General features: G+C 39.7%; 1 protein-coding gene across 3 annotated transcripts in view; it reads left to right on the forward strand.

Moving 5' to 3' along the window:
* The first annotated feature begins 1,123 nt into the window (after positions 1–1,123).
* The window catches only part of LOC108041451 (plexin-B), a 37,815-nt gene continuing 20,034 nt past the window's right edge, over positions 1,124–18,904 (forward strand). Inside the window, exons 1-3 of one of the 3 annotated variants that reach the window (XM_044460680.1) lie at positions 1,124–1,983; positions 8,270–13,039; positions 13,103–13,689. In XM_044460680.1, coding sequence (XP_044316615.1) covers positions 1,470–1,983; positions 8,270–13,039; positions 13,103–13,689 — 5,871 coding nt within the window. In that variant the 5' untranslated portion in view covers positions 1,124–1,469. The remainder of the gene's footprint in view (positions 1,984–8,269; positions 13,040–13,102; positions 13,690–18,904) is intronic. The other 2 variants (XM_044460681.1, XM_044460682.1) reach the window with 2 other exon arrangements.

The following is an 18,904-nucleotide window of genomic DNA, read 5'->3' on the forward strand; positions in this document are numbered from 1 at the left end:
GACGATGCAGACGTGTACAATTATGAATAATTTTAAATTTTATTTTTCATTGTCTAAATTTATGTTATTATTATGTGTTTATATTGTTTATAGTTGCCCTGAAGACGGTTGCCGAAGTGAACAAGTAAATAAAATTTTTAAGCTTTTGTTTTGAAACATTTTTCAATTATTGACCTCGAGCCGGAAAAACTTCAAAATAAAATAATCATCAAAGGTCGCTAACAAACTAATAAAATATATTTATTGCAGAGACTAGGGAATACTTTGTGAAGGTCTTAGATGTGGACCCTGCTGACCTGGAACCCTCGTCAGCGAAATTCAACGCTCAGTCAGCTCTTCGTCCCATGCAAAGCGCGCAAAGGTGGACCACAAGTCCGAGCTTGTGGAGATAGCGCTCGAAAAAGGCTGGATGTTATTTAATTGATCTTGGCTTTCTGCCTTGACATTAAAAATAAAATGAAATTTGAAATATAATAAAACTAAAAACAAACATATTTCTTTTTAATGAACTTGATTTGATACCATTTAGACAATATTGGGCATTAGCTGTTCATATTTTTTTGGTGGCTGACAGACATATTAATCCGATTTGGTTATTCACGTAGATCACTTGCAGTCTGTTACCAAGTATCAGTTCTAGTGATGTTGTGCTAATGTTAAATGTTGTGCAAAATGCAACGGGCTAAAATGATGAGCCACAGCTGTTCAGCTCAGCTGTTATCGGATGGTGGATGTGCTCTGCGGGAATACGAGTTTCACATTTGTTAAAAATCCCAACCGTTTCGAACGGATGGACTCTATGGGAAGAGGGCATTATTTAGCCGATATGTGTTATTATTAGACTATTTGTACTTGCAGGTCTTGTCACCAAGAACTTGTCCTTTTTCGGTAATTATCATACTTTCTATAATAATATTTCAGTCGTAATATTTCAATTGATTAAAATTGAAAAATCTGCTGTTGCCGGATGTTCTTGGATGTTAGATGGGAACAGAAGTTTCACTTCTGTCAAAATCCCAGCCGTTCCGCTGGGGTGTGCTCTGTGGGATTTCGGTATTAAATAAAGAAACTTAAACTCGATAGTGGAACGTATGTCTGATCGATTCCACCGTGATAAGTTTGCCCAGCTCTAGCGTTAATAGTGTACACACAATGTTTTAGCGTTGCTTCGTGAATTTTAAATAAAAACAATTTGTTTACGCTGATTAAACAGTTGTCAAAATGTGGAACAAACGGTCGCTAAAAATCGGAAGTTCGCAATGACCAATTTTAATATTAATTTATTGCTTTAATGCAACTAACTTAGTGCTTCAGATAAAAAGAGGTGCTAGATGTTTTACAATATTTTTGGAAAAGCAAATTTGTTTAGGGACTGATAATGTAATTCTTTGAAATGCGCCGGAGAATTGATGCTCTAAAACCACTAAAAGTTGATCGGAAAATTAAACCTAAAAATAATAATAATAAATATGCTGCGAAAAGACTTGTATTGTGCTTACTTATTAAACATATTTTATGGACTGAGTATTATCACCATATTCAGTTGGCGACATCATTTCGTAACCTGCGTAAAAGAAATACCGGCGCAGGTCTCGTTTTCATCAAATGACATTGTCGCCCAGTTTAACCTGCCTTCAACATCAGCTCCATCAACAGCACATAACAATGGAAATCGCTCGAAAGGAATATATAATATAGAAACTGGTGGTGACTATCCATCTAAAAATTATTTTACACATCTCAGTTTTGATTTTATGCACAATGTCTTGTTTGCGGGTGCAACAAATAAATTACTTAAACTTAACGAAAACCTTCGTGTGCTGTCTGAGGCTGTTACTGGACCCTTAAATGATTCACCACAATGCCATGCCGGAGGATGTCCGGACGATATAGAGACAACTTTGGTCAACAATTACAATAAAATTCTGGTAGTAAGCTACGCTCACGATGGCATTCTTATATCGTGTGGTAGCATTCGTCAAGGTAAAATTCTAGATACGTACAAATAATGATTTAAAATTTTAATTCCTGAAAAAATATCAATTTGGATAAGACAGCTATTTTAATTAATGTTTGCGCTAACGAGAAACAAGGTTAGCTTCGATAAGACAAAGTTTATATACCCAGGTCTTAAAAAAATGGATAAGTCATATATATACTTTAATTAGAAATGGATTTGAAAGATTAGAAGCCCGATATTTCTAAAATTTAAAAACTTGGGTCTAAAAAACCACGCAGTTTGATTTTTATACCCTTGCATGCGTTCAAAACTTAGCAACGGAGTAAAAGTATGATTTCCGACCATATAAATTCGAACACTACTTTCCTATTTATGTTGTATATAAGTCAGAACGGGACGGATAAGTAGACTATATTATATATACATCTCTCATAGAGCCGAACAATCGGGAAAAATAATTACAATTTTTTATTTTTAAAATATCGTCCGACTATGTGATACGATCGAAAACTTCATTGGTAAATCGACATAAAATCATTTTTTTTAACATATTCATACGTATACAAACTTATAATATATATAAATGCATAGGGTATATCGAACAAAAACTCGTCTTATCGAGGTGTCGGTTCGTTGATACCTTCAACATACAAAATTACTGATATCAAAATTTTGTAAAGAAAAAGGATAGACCATTTAACTTTTATCCTCCCAAGAGTTTAAGCTCTTTGTCCGCATCAATAATGAAATCTTAAAAGTGTATTTTATTTTGGTCACAAATTTTTGATATCAGAAAAATTGTACGCTGAAGGTGTCACGACTTTTTATTACCTCCTTAAGAGGTTTTTTTTTTAAATAAGAAGTTTTGGTTTTAAGTACAGTTAAAGTATATCTTATACCTGAACAAGCTTAACCCAATGCATCACCAATTTCTTTGGTGCATTACACAGTGGTCGGAGTTCTTTAGGGAGGGCGATCAAAAATACTTATAGTTAAGGTAGAGACTGAAAACATTGCACAACATATTAGTGTAAAGTGATATAACAAAATATTAGGCAGATCAGATATCATATAGCCTTATATACCTTTATAATCCATCGGTATACAAATGATTGGTTGTATAAAATACCCTGGTAAAGTTTAATCAAAATAAAGATACTATATAATAATTGCAACAAAAATACTTTCTGCAAATATGTATATTTGTCCCAAAACATACGTTTTTTTTTTTATAACTTTGATTTTATTTATTAAATGTTCTCTTAATTTTGAGACTTAACAATAAGTTTACGAGTCTTAACATTAAAATTTAACTAACAGTATATTAAGACTGCATTCTGGTTGCGCGTCCCTCAAGTCGGTCGCTGGGTGGGTATGTCATTGCGACGAAGATGTGATTAGTTGCTCAACCTTGTAAGACCTATCGCCAGATGGTTAGGGTGCACGATAGCTTGGTAAAGTACTTTTCCTTCCGTTCTGCGATCACTTCTTTGACTGGTAGCATGTAAGGGGACTGGCTTTTAGCTATAGGTGTGTTATTTTGGCTTAAATGTGCCGGCGCCATGTGAGTCTTCTGTCGAGGTGTACTCCTAGATATGTCACTTCGCTTGCTTGCGGGAGTAGAGTGTGGTTTAACATGATCGGCATTTTTGTTCGTTCACTTTAATTCGCCAATCTGATCGATTAGATGAAGAGCTAGCTGCGCAGTTGCGTGCATCGGGCATTTTGAGCGGCTAAGAATAGCAAACGTCTGCTGTGTAGAGGACATATAATGTTGGCCCAAGCACGCTACCTTGAGGAACTCCAGCTCCAATAGTAAAATCGTCAGTTATAGCAGTGTTGCAACTCACAGCAAATTTTCTGTCGTAAAAGTAAGAAAGTAAAAGCTTGTGGGTGTTGTAGGGGAGCATTGTCTTGATCTTGTACATTAGACCTTTTAGCCAACTCTATCAAATGCATGAGAGACATCTAAAAATATGTCAGTACAGTACTCTCGTTTTTCGAACGCGTTACGAATTTCTGATGTTATCCGGTTGACCTGCTCAATTGTTCCGTGCTTTTCACGAAACCCAAATTGATGTGACGGAATTACTTTTTGATTTTTGATTATGTTAACGATTTCGTTTCGGCGAAACTCAATTGGTTCATGTTGAATCTGAGCTCATATGGTAAAGTCGTCAAAGTGAGCAGGATTTTTAAGGTGGTTGGCAAACGTGCATCGCTGAGCGCCCAGCCGCCTGTGGGATTTCAAATAGGCATCACATTTTCTTTCGGTGAGCTTAGAGGTGGGTGAGCTCTCCATAGTGAGTGTTTTGTACCAGATGTTGAAAATTGCTCTATGTAGCGTCGGTGGACATATGCTTCTTTTTGCTGTAAAGCTTTAGTGAGTCTAGCAGGCGGCGATCTGTGGAATTGCCACTCTCGACGTAATCGTCGCTTTTCGAGGACGAGCTGTTCGATTTGTAGACGTGTCTTCTTTTGGTTGAAGTCATTTTATTGAACCATTAACATATATAAACAAAAAAGGAGTCAAAGGAGTACAAATTTAATGCAGACTTCGTTGAGTTCAAAATGTGTTTGCATTGCAATTTTCTTAGTCCCGTAATAAAGGGATCTTAGATCCGTATTTGTTGGCTTAACTCAGGAATAAAGCCGCTGTTTTCGATGTTCCGTTGATCAACTTTGATCATTTGTCTTCATAGGTTCCATTTTCAATGCACCAAAGATTTATAAGAAGCGTCAAAAAATTAAAATCCAAAATTTGACTAAGCATATACACACGCGAAAATCAAAGACAAAGCGCAACAGCTCAATGGCCAAAACCATGAATTTAAACCAAGCTAAACGGCGCACAATGGTCCCAAAGTCGTTTTTTTTTGGCATAAAGTCGAAACAACTACTGTTTCTGCCCGGTCCCCTGCCGCTAATAGCCCTGGGGCGTGTCGCTAAACAATTTTTGTGTCCATTTTTGTTGTATGTGTTGTTGTTAGTGCGTTTATTAAGCACTGGTCGAAAGTATGTGAACTTCCGTTCATCCTTTATGATTCCCTAGTTCGTTCTATGCTAGAGTACTGCTTCAGTGTATGGTCTCCACAATATAAGCATTACCAAGATGAATCCGTTCAGAAACAGTTTATTCTGTTTGCATTAGGCAAATCAGGACGCCGACTGCCCTATTTGCGCCTTTTGAATCTGCCTAGAAATCCTTGACGAGGGACCGGGGATTGTATCGACGGACTCGTCGCTTTTTGCCCTTGGAACGACAGTGGCCACCTTTGTCCGTCTCCGCGGCCGTCTCAGTCAACGGATTGATGGGATCCAAATTGTCCAAACGGATTGATGGGTCGACCGCGGCTTCTTGTCGTCTTCCGTGGGCATTCTCTGAATCGAGCTCTGTTGATCAGCGTTTGTCGACTGACCTGAGCAAGAGACTTTTGTAATACATGGCTTCAGAAAGAACAAGCAGACTGACGTAGTTTACACAGCTTTTAGTAAAGCGTTTGATTCAGTAAATCACTCTCTTATTGTATAAAAGCTAGACTTATTAGGGTTTTCATGTAATCTTTTAACATGGATTTCTCATGTACGCAGATGACGTTAAGTTATACCTAGCAGTTTAGACATGCAATTGGACCTAAATGCTTTTCAAACATGGTGTTGTGAAAATCTTGGATTTAAATAGCTCTAAGTGTAAAGTAATGACTTTTTTAGGGTGAACCCACAATATGCCACGTATACGCTGGGGTGTTGTGCGTTGTCTAGAATCACGCATGTTGATGACCTTGGCGTACTTGATCCAAGTCTTATGTTTTGTGACTATGGTAAATAAAGCCAGGGGAGTGCTTGGATTTATTAAAATGTAGTCAAAGGAATTCGATGATCCCTATGTTAAAAAGAATGTTCATTTCACTAGTCTGTCCAATCCTGGAGTACTGTTCAGCAGTTTGGAGTCCTCAGGAATGTGTATATATAGACCGGATAGAGTCTGTGCAAAAGATCTTTTTATTAATTGCTATACGGGGCCTTAACTGGAATGCAAGCCTTATATTACTACCCTACTCTAGTAGACTTCTTCTAATTAAACTACCATTCTTATCAAACCGTAGAACGATGCTTGACTTTTATTTATAAACTTTTTCGCCGTTTAGAGTACTGTGTAATGACTATGATAGACAATACCATGTTATTTGTACTACGACTCTTTGCCAATCCTAAATACATTAATTTTATCTTACTTAGCACAAAATTAGTATTAGTATTAGTTTCGTTTGTATTCTAACTTACTCTGTCCGCTTCTATATTGTCCTTTTTCACTTCTCGCGATCTCGTTTTTCACGCCCAAGCACTGCTTGGTGTCGTAAGAGCCACTTGTTTGCGCTGATCATAATGCATCAAAGTCCGAACGTGAGTTGAATGCTCATTAAAACTTTTTTTGTTGGTGGTGCCTTTTTTCGCGTGTGTGGTCTGATTATTCTATTACTCTTACTTATAAAGTTTAAATACCCTTGCAGCTGTTTCATAAATTAAATATTCTATATTTCGATTTTTATGTGTGTATGCTTTAAAACAATAAAGCTATGTCGTCCAATTTTTATAAAAAAAGCCGTATTGCTGAAATTGAAAAAATTCTATATCTCTAATTATATGGCAATATGTTAAGAAATAAAGAATTTATAATTTTATTCTCTTATTCCCGATTGTTCCTATGGCAGTTATATGATATAGTTGTTTGATTGTTTTAAAACCCAAAACCGTATTTCTGAAATCGCTAAAAAGTACTATATCTCGGAGTGTTAAGAAGCACCGAAGCAGCAATTTTTTTTTTTTTTGCCCGATTGTTCCTATGGGAGCTATATGAGCCGATACAGTTCGTTCCGACTTATGCAACAGATGGAAGACTTTTTAAAAAGTTTTAAAAATGAAGACTAGTTCGCATAGAAACGGACAGACAGACATGGCTAGATCCAGACGCCTGGTGATGCTGATATATACGAGGGCAGTCCGATAAGTACTTAACCTCACCGCCCGATGTCGTCACTATCGCAAGAGAAATTTGCTATCGTGTACTACATTCTCGTAGACGGCTACTGTCGAAATTTCAGCCGAATCGGACTCTTAGTTTTGTTTTGACTGCGTGTGGAATCCGACGTGTCCGCTGATTTTAGAAAAATGGAGAAAGAGCAATATCGGTCTGTGATTCGATTCTTGTTTTTGGAAGGTAAATCGCGCAGCGAAATCAAAGAGCGTTTGGATGCTGTATACGGTGACTCTTCTCCTTCGATGGCGACCGTCAAAAATTGGTTTAACGAGTTTCAACTTGGTCGCACGTCTGTTTTTGATGAGCCACGCCCAGGTGCCCCGAAAACGGCTACCACGGAGGATAACGTGACAAAAATCTACGATCTCGTATTGGCATTGGCAGACCGCCGATTGAAGATGCGCGAGATAGCTTAGACAGTAGGCATGTAAAAAGACCGCGGGGGTCATATCCTGCATGAAATTTTGGGCATGAGAAAGCTGTCGGCGCGATGGGTGCCGCGTTTGCTCACTCCGGACAACAAACGCAACCGTGGGACCACTTTAGAGCAGTGTTTGACGCTGTCCCATCGGCCGGAAAGGTGATTTGGGATTCACAAGGTGTGATCTACATCGACTACCTGGAGAAGGGCAAAACGATCACAGGGATGTACTACGCCGAATTATTGGGCCGATTCGCCGCCGAATTGCAGAAAATACGGCCCCATTTGGCGAAGAAAAAAGTGCTCTTCCATCATGACAACGCAGCGGCTCACACTTCCGCCCTCGCCAAGGCCAAATTGGTCGAATTGGGCTACGAACTGCTACCCCATCCACCATATTCTCCAGATTTGGGCCCATGTGACTTATTTTTGTTTCCAAACTTGAAAAAGTCACTCGCTGGAAAGAAATTTGCGTCGAATGAGGATGTCGTCGCCGCCAGAGAGCCCTGCTTTGCAGACCTCGAGAAAACGTATTTTTCAGACGGGTTAAAGAAGTTGGACCATCGCTGGGTCAAGTGTATCGAACTAAAAGGAGATTATGTTGAGAAATAAATCGCCACTTTTCCAAAATTTTCGTTTTTATTTTGGAGGCTAAGTACTTATCGGACCACCCACGTATATTTACTTTTTAGGGTCGGAAATTACCCTTCACTGTGTTTCAAACTTTTGACTGAAATTATAATACAAATAAGTCAATATAACCTTTTGGACCATATTCAAAAACTTGATTATATTATGATTATGGTTATTATTTTTTTAAATAATAAATATTATATTTTGTTATTGACAGGAGCCTGCGAAATTTACAGCCTGCCACGGTTCCCAGCAACGCCTCAGTTTTTTGCAGTGCCATTGGCTGCTAATGATGAAAATGCATCTACATATGCATTTGTGGGTCCGTCAAGATATTCATGGAAAGAAGAAGATATATTATACGTAGGAACCACATTTACAAACGTTGGTGATTATCGTCATGACGTGCCGGCCATCTCGTCCCGACGCCTTGATGATCTAAACTACGCAGAGTTTTCAATACAGCAATCAATTATTAACATCGATGTTAAATATCGAGACCATTTCCTGGTCGATTACGTTTATGGCTTCAATTCTTCTGAATATGCGTATTTTGTAATTGTTCAAAAAAAATCACATTTGGCAGATGAAGCAGGTTATGTAACCCGTTTGGCTCGTATATGTATAACTGATCCTAATTATGACAGTTACACTGAAATAACTATTCAATGCACGGCAACTGAAAGCAACATCGACTATAACATATTACGTGATGCTAAGGTAACACCAGCCAGCCAAAAATTAGCTCAGAAAATGGGAATCAAAAAAGATGATCACGTATTAGTAACAGTGTTTTCGCCATCAAAAGAGATAAGCGATCAGCCAGAAAGCAGGTCGGCAATGTGTATATATAGCATTAAAGATATTGAAGACATGTTTATTGAAAATATTCACCTGTGCTTTAACGGTACCATAAAAGATAGAAATTTAGGTTATATATCGGGCACCATTAATGATGGCAGATGTCCAATTGTTGGTTCGCTCGGTAACATTTACAACTTTTGCTCTGTAGGACTTAAGATAAGCGGAGTATCCCCTATCACTACCCATGCTCTCTTTCATTTTGATAACGTGTCCATTACATCAGTAACTGCTACTTCAACGACTGATCAACAACATTCCCTAGCTTTTCTTGGGACAGACATGGGAGTTATAAAAAAGGTTCTGTTATCTGGCCAAAGTCCAGGTGAGTACGAAGAAATAGTTGTGGATGCTGGAAATCGTATACTGCCAAATACAATGATGTCGCCAAAAAAGGATTTTCTTTACGTTCTATCTCAACGGAAAATTACTAAACTTAGAATTGAGCACTGTTCTGTTTACACAAATTGTTCAGCTTGCCTTGAGTCTCGTGACCCGTTCTGTGGATGGTGCTCTTTGGAAAAACGGTGCACTGTGCGGTCAACTTGTCAACGAGATACATCAGCATCACGTTGGCTTTCATTGGGAAGTGGTCAGCAATGCATTGAATTTGAATCTATCATCCCAGAAAAAATACCAATCACCGAGCTAACCCACCTCCATTTAATAATTCGAACATTACCAGAACCTTTTAATGCAAAGTACCGATGTGTCTTTGGAAATTCTACACCCATTGATGCCGAAATTCTGGACAATGGACTTGGATGCGCTACGCCCCCACTTGATGAAAGGCCGGTTATACCTACTAATACTGACCACGTGTTGGTTCCATTGTCAGTAAGAAGTTCGGAGACAAATAAGGACTTTGTTTCGAGATATTTTGCATTCTTTGATTGTTCACATCATGGAAATTGTCAAGAATGTGTGCGCAGTTCCTGGGGCTGCAATTGGTGTATTTTTGACAACAAGTGTGTCCACAAATCATTAAAATGTCGTAATATAGAAATCGCTATTAGTGCTGTTGGTCAATGCCCCCATTTGAAAAGGAATCGTCCGGCTATTCTTTTACCAGTGCGAGTGCCAAAAGAAATTCGGTTAGAGATTGAAAACTTACCAAAACCCAAAAGCGCTCATGCAGGGTTTTTGTGCACAATTCATATTGAAGCTGCTCAAATGCTACTGCCTGCGCATATTGAGTCGAACAAAATTGTTGTTTGTGAAAAAACACCCTATTTCTACGAGACTAATACACATGAGTACGAAGCAAAGGTTGTAGTTACTTGGAATTTCCAACACTATGTGGACACAGCAATCGTGACATTGTACAAGTGCGACGTACTAGGCTCTCACAGGGATCATGCTGATTGCAGTTTATGTGTAACTCGTGATCCAAAATACAAATGTGCCTGGTGCAGCAGCTCATGTGTATATAATGAGACTTGTATAACAGACAGAAGTTCTATCAGCGCAGCATCTAAAATGGCTTCAGAAAACGAGTGTCCTTTACCAAGGATCGATATTATTAAACCTTTATCGGGACCTATTGAAGGTGGAACTCTTATTACAATTGAAGGCAGTAATTTGGGTATTCGAGAAGAAGATGTACGTGGTAAAATATTTATCGGAACGGTTCCGTGTGAACTCGTAAATTACCAAATATCTGTGAAGATTGAGTGCCGTACTGGAGCAGCGATGTATGAAATGTCAGCACCAATTAAGGTCGCAAATGATGCTGGGTATACTGAATCAAGTGTACAATTTCATTTTAAGAACGTGCTGTTAACAGGATTATATCCTATGATTGGACCCAGATCGGGGGGAACACAATTGTCATTAATAGGAAAGTTTTTGAACATTGGATCAACTATGCGTGCGTTTTTAGATGAGTATGAGTGCCACATAAATGTTACCCAAGCTTCGTCTTCTCAAGTTAGCTGTACTACATCAGAGGCGACGCAACCAGAACCAATACGGTCACTCCACCTGGTTATTGATGGCGCCAACCGAACATTAGAATGCCAGATCTCGGCTCCAAGCATTACTAACAAAAATCCGACACGGAGTAATTTCGCTTCTTATCAATTCCGAACGCCACCACGGCAGCCCTGTTCTATTTTTAATTATACCCAGGACCCGCGAATAATGCAAATCAAGCCTCTACGCAGTTTTGTTAGTGGTGGTCGCGTTCTGACTGTTCATGGAATATATCTCGACTCAATTCAAAAACCTGAGCTGGAGGTTTTCTTCGACAACGAGCGAGTAAACAAAACGTCTTGCATTGTAATTAACTCAAATCAAATGGAGTGCCCATCTCCTCCTGTTAATCATAAATTTCAAACTTTTAAAAATTCCGACAAAGTTTTTAATTCGGAATTGGAATTTAGAAACTCTTCTCCGACAACTGAAAATGGATTTCAAAATGAAATAATTAGACAAAAGCGAAGAGCGGACTTCGTAGAAAACTTTCACATATACACAACTGGAGGAAGTGCGTCTAGCTATTTCGGCAATAATAATATGGATGTCACAACTTTTGTAAAGGTTCATGAAACTCAACTAAATTTACAACTAAGCTTTGTAATGGATAATGTACAGCTTGTCCGAGACTTAAATAAATATTTTCATGATATAAGAAGCACCATAGTTTATTTAGCGGATCCCAAATATTTGCCATTTCCTAATGACGGGATTAAACTCTATAAGGGTGACAGCTTGGTTATAGAAGGCGAGCTTTTAAATTTGGCAGCTGATGAATACGACGTTAATGTAACCATTGGTACTACTCAATGCAACATTACCAGTTTGGCACTTACACAACTTCTGTGCATTCCACCGGAGCAGCAACCGCTCCCAACTGATGAAAATGGTGTGGATCAATCTACGGATTTACCTCTTGTTGTGGTAAAAGTAGGTCGGAATCTGCGTTTCGTTATAGGATATTTAAAATATGATTTAAATAAACCTTATGTCTTCTCACATGCCTTGTTCGTCGTTATGTTAACGGTAGCAGTTCTTGTCATTGTTCTGGTTATCGTGCTAATAATTTTCAGAAGAAAATCTACACAAGCCGAACGTGAATACAAACGCATTCAGATTCAAATGATTACCTTGGAAAGCAATGTACGTTCTGAGTGTAAACAGGCGTTTGCGGAGCTTCAAACGGACATGACCGATCTCACAGCAGATTTGGAAAGCACTGGCATACCAACGTTAGATCACGTCAATTATATTATGAAAGTGTTTTTTCCCGGTGTATCAGATCACCCAATTTTAAATTCTCCAAAATTTCGCGGAAGTAGCCAACATACTAACTATGATGCTGCTATGATGCAATTTGAACAACTGATTGGTAATAAATATTTTTTACTTATGTTCATTGAAACTTTAGAGGCTCAAAGGTCATCTTTTTCAATACGTGACCGAGTTAACGTCGCTTCATTACTTATGGTTGTTCTAATGAACAAAATGGAATATGCCACGGAAATCTTGAAGTCCCTTTTATTGCGTTTAATTGATAAATCTCTTGCCAGCAAGCATCCTCAGCTAATGCTACGTCGTACTGAAAGCGTAGTTGAAAAAATGTTAACCAACTACCTAGCAATTTGTATGTACGATTACCTAAAGGAGTATGCTGGATCCAATTTATTTTTGCTGTTCAAGGCAATCAAGCATCAAATCGAGAAGGGCTTAGTGGACGCAATAACCAACGATGCTCGTTACTCACTTTCAGAAGAACGGCTTCTGCATGAACAAGTTACCCATTCCGTTGTCATACTGCATATTCTACAAGATGATCTTGATGAAAAGGTCCAATGTCGTGTTAACGATTGGGATACCATTTCTCAAGTCAAGCTGAAAATTCTCGACTCAATTTTTAAAAATACTCCGTTTTCTATGAGACCCTCTGTATACGAAGTGGACTTAGAATGGAGACATGGTCGAGGAGGACATCTCACATTACAGGACGAAGACTTAACCACAAAAACAATTAACGGATGGAAACGGCTCAACACATTGGCTCATTATGGAGTTAAAGAATCTGCTGTAATGTCACTTATAGCGAGACAAAACGATAATTACCATATACCGTATGGTAAAAACCAAAATCCCGCTCCATACCACAATTGTAAGTACTAAACACCAATACACCAATAGACTAATTAACGTAATTATTTTACTTACATTACAGTTTATTTTATTAATAATTCGCAAAGCCATATTATAATTAATAATGACATCGAGTCAGGGTTGCATCAGCCTCGACTTTACCATCTTATCAAGCCTAATTTGCCTGACCATTATATGAACATTAAAAATTCAGCATTATCTGGAGCGTCACCAGCAATGCAATCATCGCATTGCGTTAATAGCTGTAATGAAAGGGTCAACAAAACGATTCCAGAAGTCTACTTAACACGCCTTTTGGCGACTAAAGGAACAATACAAAAATTTGTTGATGATTTCTTCTCAATTATTTTAACCGTTAACGAGGAATTACCACCTGCAGTGAAATGGCTTTTTGATTTACTAGATGAGGCCGCTCGACGTCATGATATTGCTGATACAGATATTGTGCATGCATGGAAATCAAACTGTTTGCCGCTTCGATTCTGGGTTAATTTTATAAAGAATCCAGATTTTATATTTGACGTAAATAAAACTTTTTGTGTGGATTCCTGTTTAAGTGTCATTGCGCAGACTTTTATGGATGCCTGCTCAACATCGGAACACAGACTTGGAAAAGATTCTCCGTCGAATAAGTTGCTTTTTGCAAAAGTGAGTATGAAATTTTAAATGTTTGTTTATATTGTTAGTAATATTTTGGTTACTCGTACGCTCTAATAAATAAATTTAATTTGTGTGATTTTAAAGCCTTAAGGGTCTTAATTTCAGTCAGAAGCTTACAAACCATTTAAGCAGACTCTATATGTATGGCCTAATCAAAAAAAAAATATGTGTTTAAAATATATATGTTGATCAGCATTAACATTAGAATCGAGTTAGAACTGTCCGCCTGTCCATTTGTTTCTAAGGAAACCTTTCTCTCAGTTTAAAGGTTCGATGGTTAGAACAAATATCCAATTATTCTATGATAAATTTTATAAATAGAATTTAAAATCTTACGCGGATTCAATTAGATAAAACGCTTGCGTGATGATTTAGGGGCTAAACAAATTTATTATGGATTTGTGGATGTTTTCATTCCAAACATTCGGATTGTGCGCTCTGTTTGGATCCGTATGTCCACAGTGGCTTGAGAGTGATATAGCAGATCAGGACATCTTAGTTAAGACATGGGAACAATCAAGCGTTTATAGCCCAATGGATTATAATGAATTTACTTTCATTTCCGCCGCCAGGTTAAGTGAGGTGGACGACGAGATACGTTAAATCGCAGACTTTAGGGATCTGCGTTCGATTCAAGGCTTGTGGAAAAAACGATTGTCTTGAATAACACCAGATGATCAGCAAGTTGGGTGCTGTTCGAGTTGGGCATCTCGACCAGCTTAGGATTGCAGTGTCATTGGACAACTTGGTTGTAGGCATATCTGCTGTGTATAGGATTAACTTCAATAGGATAGCTTCAATAATTTATGTTGTTGCACTGCGAAGGCTCTTTTGTAAAAGTAACTTAGTAGTATATTTAGGCAATAGCATTTTGATGAGCCTATCATGCCAGACTGCTTGAATCGAGAAATATTTTTTTTTTTTTTTTTTTAACATTTGCATTTTATTTATTGGATCTTCTCTGAATTGAGACTAACAATAAGTATATAGAATCTTAAATTAAAAAGCTATCTGACAGTCAAGGTGACTGGCGCGAAAATTTAGGGGCTCTAATAACTATTGCTGAGCTGGAAGGTCATTGCGTTGCAATCGGGTCCGGATGGAAGCCCTGGCTAGGCCCCTGGCGAGCTGGTTTGGATGAGAAGTTAGCTTGGTGTGGTAGGACGCTTTTGTTTTGATATTTCATCTTTTACGGGTAGAATGCCAAGATCTCTGTGGATGTTGTCGTTCCGAACATACCAAGGTGCCCCAGTGATAGTTCTCAGGATTTTTGATTGTGCTCGCTGAATAATGTCGATGTTGCTGCTGCTCGCGTTTCCCCACAATTGGGAGCCGTAGGTCCAGACTGGCTTAAGCGTTGAATTGTAGAGCAGGACCTTGAAGTCCAGGCAGAGGGGGAGCGCGCGTTTAAAAGCCAATGGAGACTGTTTGATTTTAGTTTTAGGTGAATTTTCTTAGTTTCGATATGTCTCCGCCATGTAAGTCTCCTGTCTAGGTGGATGCCAAGGTACGTTACATCGTCAGCTTGTGGAAGTGGGGTGTTATTCAGGGTTAGCGGGGGAGACGTTTGTCTGTTAAGAGTAAACGTTATGTGTTTACACTTTTGCGCATTTATTTTTATACGCCAGTCTGATAACCACCTCTCCACTACAACGAGAAGATCAGCTAGTAGTGCTGTTGCCTGAGTTGGGCATTTGGACCGACTTATGATCGCGGTATCGTCTGCGAATGTAGAAGTAGTTAGCCGCTCGTTCGTGGGAATATCTGCGGTGTAGAGGAGAAATAGAGTTGGACCAAGGGCGCTACCTTGGGGAACTCCAGCCTCTATAGCGTAGTCATCGGATGTTGTGGTTTTGCATCTCACGGCGAAGGCTCTGTTGTAAAGGTACGATTCCAGTATCCTGTGAGTGTTTCCTGGCAGGATCGTTCTGATTTTATGGATAAGGCCATCAAGCCAGACTCGGTCGAAAGCCTGTGCAACGTCAAGGAATACCGCACTGCAGTATTCCCGAAGCTCGAATGCAGTCCTTATTTCTGTTGTTAATCTGTTGACTTGCTCTATTGTTCCATGGCTTTCTCGAAAGCCAAATTGATGTGCTGGAATAACGTTGTGCTCTTTCAGATATGGAATGATGCGCGTCAGAAGGCATTTTTCGAACAGTTTTGACAGACACGAGAGTAAACTTATCGGTCTATACCAAGCTGGTATTGTGTGATCTTTCCCTGGCTTTGGGATCATTATGATTACCGATTTTTTCCATTTTTTTGGGAAATAGCCAAGTCGTGTAATCCCGTTGAAGAGTTTACAAATAACCTCAACTGCACAGTTTGGAAGTTCGATTAACATTTTGGGAGTTATTTGATCACCGCCTGGGGCTTTTTTTGGTTTCAATTGCTCGCTGATTACTTTTGCAATTTCATTTGGTTGAAACAGAATTGGCTCCGTCTCAGATTCAATTCGAATTGACGGCGACGGTAGTGCGAATGAGTTAGTTGCAGGGTTTGGCTGAAAAACATTTCGAAGGTGTAAAGCAAATGTACAAGCTCTGTCTTTGTCGCTTCTGGCCCAGCTGCCTGAAGAGTCTCTTATGGGGATTACTGTTTCGGCCGGCGCACTTAGTTTTGGGTGGGCCCTCCACAAGCTTAGTGCTGGTGGGTGAAAGTTTCTCAATGTACTGGCGTTGTGCTTTTTCTTCTTCTTGCCTTAGAGCCCTGGTAAGTCTGCGACCAGCTTCTTTAAGACTTTGTTTTGAGGATGGCGATCTGCTGGTTTGCCAAGCACGTCTCAAACGTCTTTTCTCCAGAACAAGCTGTTCGATTTCATGGTTAGTTTTGTGTTGGTGTGTGTGCACATCCCTCCCTTACGGTGTTGAGACTTTGGCTGCTGCGACGAGTACAGACTCCAGGGCATCGGCGTAGCAGTCGATGTCCTCTTTGATGTTGAGCTGTGAGTTAGTTCAATGTGGGAACTTACGTACTTTTTGAACTTCAGCCAGTTGGTTCGATGCGACGTCAGCCTGAGAGGGTGCTCGATTAATTCCGGGCTTTGAAGAAGAGTTATTAGCACTGGTGAGTGGTCCGATGATAGATCCAAAAGCGATTTTGCAGATATTAGATTGCGAGAGATGTTTTTTGTCACAGCAAAATCAATTAAATCAGGTAGTTTTCTAGGATCTGTAGGCCAGTATGTATGGCTGCCTGGTGAAACGTAGTCCAGTTTGTTGCATGTTTTAATGAGTGCATTATATAGTTGTCTTCCTTTGGGGGTCACAAGGCGGGATCCCCAGTGCGTGTGCTTGGCGTTGTAATCTCCTGCTGCTATGAATCGCTCTCCAAGCGAATTGTAGAAGTCCATGAATTGGTCTTCGGAGACTGTAAAGCGGAGTGGGCAGTAGACAGCGGCAATGGCAAGGTTGCAATTGCCCAACTGTAATTTTATCGATGTAGCTTGCAGATGATTTTTAGCAAACCGTTGGTGAAAGTGGTGTTTGACGCGGTCTCTTATTAAGATTCCAGTGCCGCCATGCGCTTTACCATCTGGATGATCTGTGCCATAGAACGTGTATCCCCGTATTTGAAAGTTATATTTGCTGGTGAGATGCGTTTCTGCCAGCAACATAACGTCGATGTGGTTTTCGTTCAGAAATTGAGTTATTTCAGGTTTATGCCGTGAAACACCGTTGGCGTTCCACAGAGTTATTCGAAGGCTAGGCATGGTTTATTTATACTGCTGAGCTGCAAGCATTTGTAGTAAGATATTTTGGTTTTGCATAAGGGTTTGCATGGTGGTTTTCATGAAGGACATAAATTCCATCATATTTTGTTGCAAAGTAATCATGATACATTCCATGTTACTTTGTGGCTGTCCCATGGCCTGCTGGATGTTATCAATTTTCGGCTCTATGTGAGCTGTGCCTGATCTTAGAGCACTGGCGTAAGAAATTCCGTTGGTGGTAATTGAAGGGCCAAATGATGATCTGGCTGCTTTTGTGAAGAAAACTTCCGGTGTCGTTTGTGATCTCATCTAAGTGTTTTGTGTGTTCAGGGAGCGTGCCGTTGTTGCTCGTTGCATCCGACTTTTCATCGCCTTGTAGACTGGACAGCCTCTGTAGTTAGCTGTGTGGTTTCCTTGGCAGTTTACACACTTTTTAGTGAGAGAGTCTTCCTTGTTGGCAGGGCAGGGTTCGGAGCCGTGGCAGTTTCCACAAGCTACACATACTGACCTGAGGGTGCAGTAAGCCCTGGTATGACCGTATTCCTGGCAGTTTGTGCATTGCACTGGTCCGGTCCGTTTGTGCGGCTCTTCCACTGTGATCCTACGGTGCAGAAGGTACTGCAACTTGTAGATCGGGTGCACTGCGTTTTTTTTTCAAAGTTCTGCTGTCTGGCTCCAGCTCGACCTTGAAGAGTGGTTGCGGCTTCTTGTTTTTGTTCATAATGTTTATAACATTTTTTGCGCAAAAACCGTTTTCTTTTAAGGCCTCTGTAATTTCGCAGGGGGTCACATCGGGTTCAATTCCCTTAAGCACAACTTGCAAATTTAATTCTTTTTGGCATCGTTTAAGTACTTCGACACTGCTCGGAAATCGTCTTCGGTTTTGGTTTGGAGTTTAGTTTCGCTTATATTCCCTTTCATAACATGAAAGTTATCTTTTCCGACAAGCTCAACTATTTCGTTGACTAGGGCATTCGAGATCTTCTCCCGAATAAAAATAGGTGGGGGCTTTAGTTTCCTTGGGGCTAATTGTTCAGACTCTGTTTCAGGTTCCGCCAGAATGGAAAATCTGTTTTCATCTAATGGCCCGGGATTTACAGGGCCTTTGTTGGAACGATTTATTTTGGGCTTATTGCCGTCCGAGTTTTTTGGGGGTGTTAGCTTGCGCTTGGAGATATTAATGTAGCGATCCATGCCTGTCTGAATGGCCGAACCCGCTTGCAGAATTGTCACTTCTTCTACCGTAGCTTTGTTTTTGCCGTTTGCACCGATTTTTGCACTTGGTTGTGTTGTTGCTTTACCCGCAGCACAAGAAGAGGGTGGAGTCGTTATTGCATTGTTGGCGACAGAGACCGTTGTAGTAGTCGTAGTAGTTTCTGTTGTTGTTGCGCTAGGCGGCAGAAGCTCTGTTGGAGTCTTGCATTGCTCACTCCATGGCGTTCGTGCGGTGAAGAGCAGGGCGGGAGAGCAAGAGTTAGCTCTCTGGTT

Source organism: Drosophila rhopaloa, unplaced genomic scaffold (assembly GCF_018152115.1).
Source record: "Drosophila rhopaloa isolate 14029-0021.01 unplaced genomic scaffold, ASM1815211v1 contig_203, whole genome shotgun sequence".
Taxonomy (NCBI): Eukaryota; Metazoa; Arthropoda; class Insecta; order Diptera; family Drosophilidae; genus Drosophila; species Drosophila rhopaloa.